Below are 7,260 nucleotides of genomic sequence, written 5' to 3'. Positions count from 1 at the left end.
CTTTATGATATGCATCAGCCTACAAATGGGCCAGTTGTCATTTATTGTGACAACATGAGTAGTATACACTTGGCAAATAACCCAATCTATCATGCTAGAACAAAGCACATTGAGGTGCATTATCACTATGTGCGGGAGAGGGTTTTACTAGGTCTTATTGATCTAGTTTATGTCAGCACAGAGGATTAGGTAGCTGACATATTCATGAAGGCATTGGGCACAGAGAAGCTGCGCAACTTCAGAGAACTGCTTGGTGGTGCAGGAATTGGGATTGAGCTCGAGGGGGAGTGTTGAGATATCGAGCTCCACTCGTGATATGCCAAGGTGACCGTTGTGCATTGATGTCACCGACTTGTCAGTTGCAGATGCGGTTGGTACACCGCCCATGAATAATAGCTAGATGACAGCTATCCTTATCTACTCTAGTTCGTGGCTCAGTTAGTATGCTACCTTAGTTAGTTGTCTTTGGTTTGAGACCCATATATAGGGTTCTTCTATTTCTTTGTATGAGAGTTCTTTTGGCTTACACAACTAAGAAGAGGAAAAATATTTTCAGCCTCCACCCCTGTGTGTATTCCCCCATTGCGCAAGCAAGAAAGCTATAAGTGAGACTCCTTCCTTCTCTCCCACAATCTTAACAATGATATCAATGATCCTAGTTGAAAACCTATAGAATATCTCCAAAGAGCACTTCTCAAAGTCAAATAATTTCACAAGAGAAATCCAATGAAACTTTGACCAAACCACTAAGCCCCTCGTTGTGGAACTCGTCACTAGAGGAGAGGGTGATGTCACATATACACCATGATCAAGTGTACATATTAATTCTTGCTCATGCCATATGAATCCACACCCCATGCAATGCGCCCTTAATAGGACATCCTTGAGCCAATCATACAAACCCACCCTTGCCATTTCATCATAGAATGAGAGCTTATCTTGTTTCCATTATAGTCATGTTGTCTTGTCACCATGTAATCTCGTACTATGAGAGCTTATCTTGTTTCCATTATACTCATGTTGTCTTGTCACCATGTAATCTTGTACTACGAGAGCTTGTCTAGTACTATCTTGTATCTTGTTTATCCCCATTGAGGGAGGTCCAGTAATTCTAATATCTTGTATCCATACCTACGGTCTCGAGTTGTTGGACCCTTCATATTCTATCGAGTCTTGTTATCTATACCTACAGTCTCAGGTTATCATTGCACCTTGTGCCATTACATGGGATTATCTTGAAGTCAAAAATCTTGTAACAAATTTTGTATCTGAGCATAGTCTAGTGCTCCCATAATAGATTCTTAGTGATAGATGGTACATATAATACGTCACAAAGACTCTTTTTTCTGCCACTCTGGATGACAAACGGTACCACACATGTATGTTGAATATCATGTCGAGTGTCATCACTAGTGCATACATAACCATGAGAGCCTGCTATTATCTCACCAAATCGCCCATCATGTGCAATCATATGATTGAATGTACTTGAGTCTATATACTACTTCTCATCATCTATACCTTTCTTAGGTATATCCCTTGCAACATGCATCATAGCAAACATCCTATCTATCTAATCATTATGAGTTTTACTAAAAGATGCATAGTTGCCATGTTGTTTTCCTTTTTCTTTTATGTTAGCTTGCTTTTTATGATAGTTCTTTGCTATCTGTCCATATCTACCATAGTAATGATAATATTTATCCCTATTTGAGTAATCATGTGACTGCCAAGAACCACCTCTATCTCTAGGTGATCTTCCGTTCCTCTAAAGGCTCTAGATCCATTCAATCCTTGTGCATTTAAACTCTACCAAGAATTTTGTTATTATAGTCCATATGTATTTTGAGTACCACCATGACCTAGAAAATATCTACAACCTCTACCACCTCTAGCTCATTGATTAGAGTAAAAGACGGTATCCCTACTCTGAGAGGTACTCGAACTTGTATTCAACTCAAGCTTGACATCCTCAAGTAGCAACAATACAAGTACTTCATCCCAACCAAGGGGGTCTGCTCTCATAGAAATCAATGTGTCAAAGGCTTTGTGCTCTTTGCCCAAGCCATTCAATTTAACTACAATCATGTCATCCTCTAAAACTTTAGAACCAATAGTAGTAAGCTAATATGCAATGGTCTCCATTGGATAAGCCTGGATGCTCTTGCCTTTTTTGGTCATATTATTGAACTATTGCTTCAACTCTATCTTTTGTGTATGAGTTACATTGCCATAATTCTTCATGAGAATTTTCCAAGCATCCTTTGCCGACTGACAACTAATAATTCTCATAGCCAGTGCATCCATAATGCATAAACAAAACCAATGTAGCACTTTGCTCACAATTTCTTACCATTGTCAATAAGCCCTCCATTGATTAGGAGTCAGATCTCTTTCAAGCAGTTCGGGTTCAGCTTCAACTTCAGTACATAAATCTCAATATCCTATGTTGATAAAAAGTATTGCATTCTAAAATTTCATACAAAAAATTTCTTGTAATCAAGCTTCTCTCCCATAATTTGATTGATATTATTGATACCTATAGCATTTCCCATATCTTTAGAGCTGAAGGTCTTCAATGTAGTATTTAGCCTATCATTGCCTAACTCCTTGCGTTCCAAGATGTCTTTTAACTAATAAAGTGTTTGCATAACATTCAAGAAACATAAGTGTATTTGCAAGTACTTTGCATTCAATTCAATATAGCTCATACATGTAGTAGACATCAGGGAGAGTTTTAGTCCCAGGGTTTATAATAGTTAATTCTCTGCAGCAATAACTCGTGACATTTCAACTCATGAACATATCAAATGGCTTTTAACATTTTTCCTAACATCTAAGGATAGCAACATTGCATGTAGATCTCATTGATTGCATAGTAGACATGAATGCAGGTCTTCCAACCAATGACAGGAGATAACCAATAGTGAATTCTCTTTTAAAAATAAGATATTCTTGGGTCAAAAAAATCTCAAAACATATTACCCATGTAACACATCATCTGGGATTCAGTACAAGGCCGTAGAAGCATCAATGCTTGTCCATACAAGTAGTAGCAATGATCAAAAGTTCTCTCATGGGTTGTCAAGAGCAAAGGCTCTATCTTAACAAGCTATAGCTTAGTTGAGATTTGAGCATAAATGCTCATTTAAATTCATTGACCATTCATAACTCATGTGTCAATTTCCAAGCATCAGTAGGTACCAAGCTTAAATGAGCTATAAGAACTATAAGCTGTCATAAATTCAAGAAAGCACCCTCCCTATGAATACATCTTCAGATCCAAGCTTCAGGTCCTCATATTAGTGCCCCAAGTATACATACATGATGCTACATTAGTTGCCAAGCATCTAAGATGGTTGAGTATGCCGAAGACCAAGCATTTTATGGTTGAACCAATCTTACCTATACCACAATAAAATACATGCATTTTTTAAAGTCTTGTCACATTGATTTCAGATTTGTTATGGTTATTGCCAATCATGTTGCTAATGTTGGTGATGGTTAGCATTCCATTAAGCTAAATAAGCTCCATCACAAGTAGTCAAAATACCCACAACCACTAATGCATAGTAATAGCTTAGTGCTACCCCTTTCTTTCCATTCAAAACAAGCATAGTCTAGGGAAACCTATGCTAACAGATTGATGAAAGTGTTTGTCTTTATGAGCTCATTCACAAGCTGCAATGCAAGCCAATGATCCCTCCTACAAGCCTCAATAGGCTCTATCAAATGTAGGCTTCAAAATGCTAACACATACCATTCCAAGTTCAAGCTATGGCTTCCAATGTTGCAAGTCAATATTCTCCATAGGCTACAGATTTGAGTTACTCTCCAGATTTCAACTCCTTCAAGTCTGAACTCTTGTGCACTACGAAATGGAGCTCTCTAGCTCTAATAGCATATGCAAAGAGAGGGAAAGAGGCAGACAAAGGCATGGAGTTGCCAATAGAGAGAGCAACGTGCTCTTGTTGTTTCAATTAATCGTACATTATACTGAACTGAGTAACACAAAGAGGTATAAGCCACACATGATTGAATGAACTAGGTCACTATCTGACCATACTACCAATTGCCATTGAGTCTCAAGGACTCAGTTATTACAACACACATGAATGATCGTAGCTAGGTCTACAACTATCTAGATACAGTTGGTGTTAGTGACTAACTCCTGAGCTTGAATCTCAACATCTCTCTCTCTCTCTCTCTTTCTCTCCCTCCCTCTGCAATTTTCTCACTCTCCCCCTCTTTGTCTCTCTCCCTCCTCTCTTTCCCTCCCTCCCTTCCTCTCTTTATTTCTCTCCCTATCCCTCTCTTTATTTCCCTCTCTTCTCCCCTCTTCCTTTGATTCTCTCCCTCTCTCTTTTTGTTTCTATTTCTCTCCCTCTTCTCTATCATTGTCTCTCCCCCTCTCTTTGTTTGTATTTCTTTCTCTCCCTCTCTCCAACTCTCTAGTTTTCTCTCTCCCCCTCTCTCTCCCTCTTTGTTTCTCTATCCCCCCCATCTCTTTCGCTTATCTTCTCCCCTCTGTGTTCCTAGCTAGGTTTGCAATGTCTTCCAAGTAGAAGCACATGATGTTCAAGCCTCTATGTTAAGGAAAAAAAGCCTTTTTGTCCCATGAAAAAATGTGAAATTTTTTAAATGGGTGACGATGAAGAAAAGAGAGAAAAATGAACATTTGTGAATATGATTTATATATATATATATATATATATATCCACGTATGGGCGCGTATGTGCGCGTCGATGTGTGCGTGCGTTTGTTAGAGAGAGAGAGACACGTTTTATTTTTGTAATGTTATGCTTGTCGGTTTTTTTAAATCCGAAATGGGGATAAGTTTGCTCGGTATACAAATCAGATTATCGCGAGCGACGTCCTTTCGATCCTGTAGTCTTTCATCTGGTGCGCGGAGATTGCTCTGTGTCGCCCGTGGAAGTCCAAGGCCTCCACAAGCAGAAATCCGTTGCGATGAACGAGCAACAGCTGCAGCCAAGTGCGTTGTCGACGTCGACGTCCGCTAGTGGGGGTGCGTTACAGGTGAACAGTATTCATGGCTCGCCATCCTTTTCTTTTTTGTTCTTAGACTCGGCGGTTTCTCTTATCATGGTCCTCTTCTTATTTTATAAGGTGTTAAATCCCAAAAGCCTTTTAATGCGTGGACAGGCAACAGTACTGGGCTTGACTCCAGCTCACTCGTGCAGCAGAAGCTTGATGTCGTGGCGTTTTGGTGCAGGTTGATGGAAGCCAGGCTGGCGGGAAAGTTGAGGAGGACCGAAGGTCGAAGCCGTCGAATAGGGCAGCTCGCTCTGGCTTACAGGTAATGACCATGTTCATCTGGCAATCGTTCTTTGATTATCAGCTTTTGGACGAGGTTCTCAATCAATATCGAATCGCTGCGCCCAGCTTCTTCTGCACCGTAAGCCGAACCTTTCTGCCATTCAGTTTAATCGGAAATTATGGGTATTGCATGGACAGGACACAGTTCTGATTCCGCCTCAATTCTTGAAACGTTTATGAACGCTTTCTGCGTCCGGAAATCCCGTAATCAGCAGTCCCTTATAAAGCTTATCCTGTCCTTTGAGACGTTTTGTTTAGCGTAAGGAAATCCTTTAAGATGGATCAAGCGTTCATGCTTAACGCTGGAAAATATTCTTTTTCAAACAAATACGGAAGCTTCCATAGTGAATAACAAGTTTGCTGAAGCTTCCATGGTGATTAAGAAGTTTGCGTTAGGAAATCTTCTTGAGATGGCCAAGTTTTCATGATTAATTAGCGCTATGGCGGGAGCTGGACCCCTTAACAGAATCAGATGCTGACTTGACGCCGTCTAACTTGTTGTGCTTTCAGTTTCCAGTAGGCTGCTTGCATCGCCATCTCAAGTCAAGGACGGCAGCAAGAAGGGTAAGCGCAACGGCGGCCGTGTACACAGTGGCCGTGTTGGAGTATTTGGGAGCCGAGGTGCTTCAACTGGCGGGAGACGTATGCAGATACCACGGGCTTAAGAGAATCACGCCTCGCCACCTCCAGCTTGCAATCCGGACAGACGAAGAGCTAGACAAATTATTCAAAGGTACCATCTCTGGTGGGGGAGTGGCCCCTTACACAAGTGAAGCCCTCCTTCCCAAGTCCTCATCTGAATAATTTTCGATGCATGGCATGGCGCCTTCAGAGATATGGACTATGAGAGAGACGCCAGCTAAGTTGGCGTTGGTGAAGATACACGGCCACATGCAAATTTTTAATTAGAGGTCAATGGGGTGCACCTGCCGGTGATGTCCCGTAAAAAGTTCTCTCTCTCTCTCTCTCTCTCTCTCTCTCTCTCTCTCTCTCTCAGATCGGCGCCTATCAGTACTTGTCTGCACATATCAAAGATCCCCCCCTCCCACTCTCTTTCTCGCTCTCTAATACTCTATACACTTCTTCCACCAGAATTCAGAAACTATAACTATTAATCGGCGCAAAATCTTCCAAGGCTTGATATTCATTCATCTTCATTTATTAACCCCGCACATAATTCTAGCAGATTTGTGATGGAACTCAGCATATCCATGTTTTATAAAATGTAAGCAGCTCGCTCAGTATGAAAAGGCCAGAACGGCCGCGGCAGACGTCTTAAAGTGCCTAAAAAACAATTAGCATGATGGACTGAGTTTCGTTTGTGGGTAGAACAAGGAACTTGGAGTCCTACCATTGGAATATTGATAAGAGTTCAGTATTCGTCACCTTACACATGTAATAGAGGAATTTCTGTTCAGTATTCGCTGATAGAAGTATAAGAACATGGCTTTCTACTCTCTTTTTGTACCCGAATAGTACAGTTTCACGAATCTAGATTAGCATTTAATTATCGACCCACTAGTGCTCATAATTTTTAGTACAGCCTTGAAGGGGATTTAGTTCATGTAATTGAACCTTTTGCACTAACACACTAGTTTGAAACGAGAAGAATCAAGTTCCAATGCATACCTAGAAACTATACATAACCTTGCAGGCCGTAGGAATAGTATGGACTATAGCCTAGAATACACTACTTCGATTATATGGATAAATAACTGTGTTATGAAGCCTCCATAACTTAACATACTTTCGTGATGTACTAAATATAGATGAGCATGTGGTAATGTGTTGGTGGATCAATAGGTGTTGTGTTGTTAGATATCAATTTGAGAGGCCTAGAGAGAAGAGACCAAAAGTAGAAGCTAAGGCATGTTTCCTAGAAGCCAATGGCCAAACGAGACAGGGAGCTAGACTAGCCCCTCA

The 7,260-nt window shown here is 40.7% G+C and overlaps 1 protein-coding gene across 1 annotated transcript; it reads left to right on the top strand.

Annotated features, from left to right (window-relative positions):
* Window positions 1–4,968: 4,968 nt before the first annotated feature.
* On the top strand, window positions 4,969–6,141 carry LOC148041641 (uncharacterized). The gene is made up of 3 exons (XM_087693404.1): window positions 4,969–5,037; window positions 5,234–5,317; window positions 5,848–6,141. The coding sequence occupies exons 1-3, from the start codon at window positions 4,969–4,971 to the stop codon at window positions 6,139–6,141; spliced, it is 447 nt and encodes a 148-aa protein (XP_087549530.1).
* The last annotated feature ends 1,119 nt before the right edge of the window (window positions 6,142–7,260 follow it).

The sequence above is a fragment of the Lygodium microphyllum genome, chromosome 1, assembly GCF_053477565.2.
Source record: "Lygodium microphyllum isolate KBCC chromosome 1, Lygodium_microphyllum_v1.1.10, whole genome shotgun sequence".
Taxonomy (NCBI): Eukaryota; Viridiplantae; Streptophyta; class Polypodiopsida; order Schizaeales; family Lygodiaceae; genus Lygodium; species Lygodium microphyllum.
The sequence above is the reverse complement of the archived record's forward strand: the minus strand, read 5'-3'. Positions and strand labels throughout refer to the sequence as shown.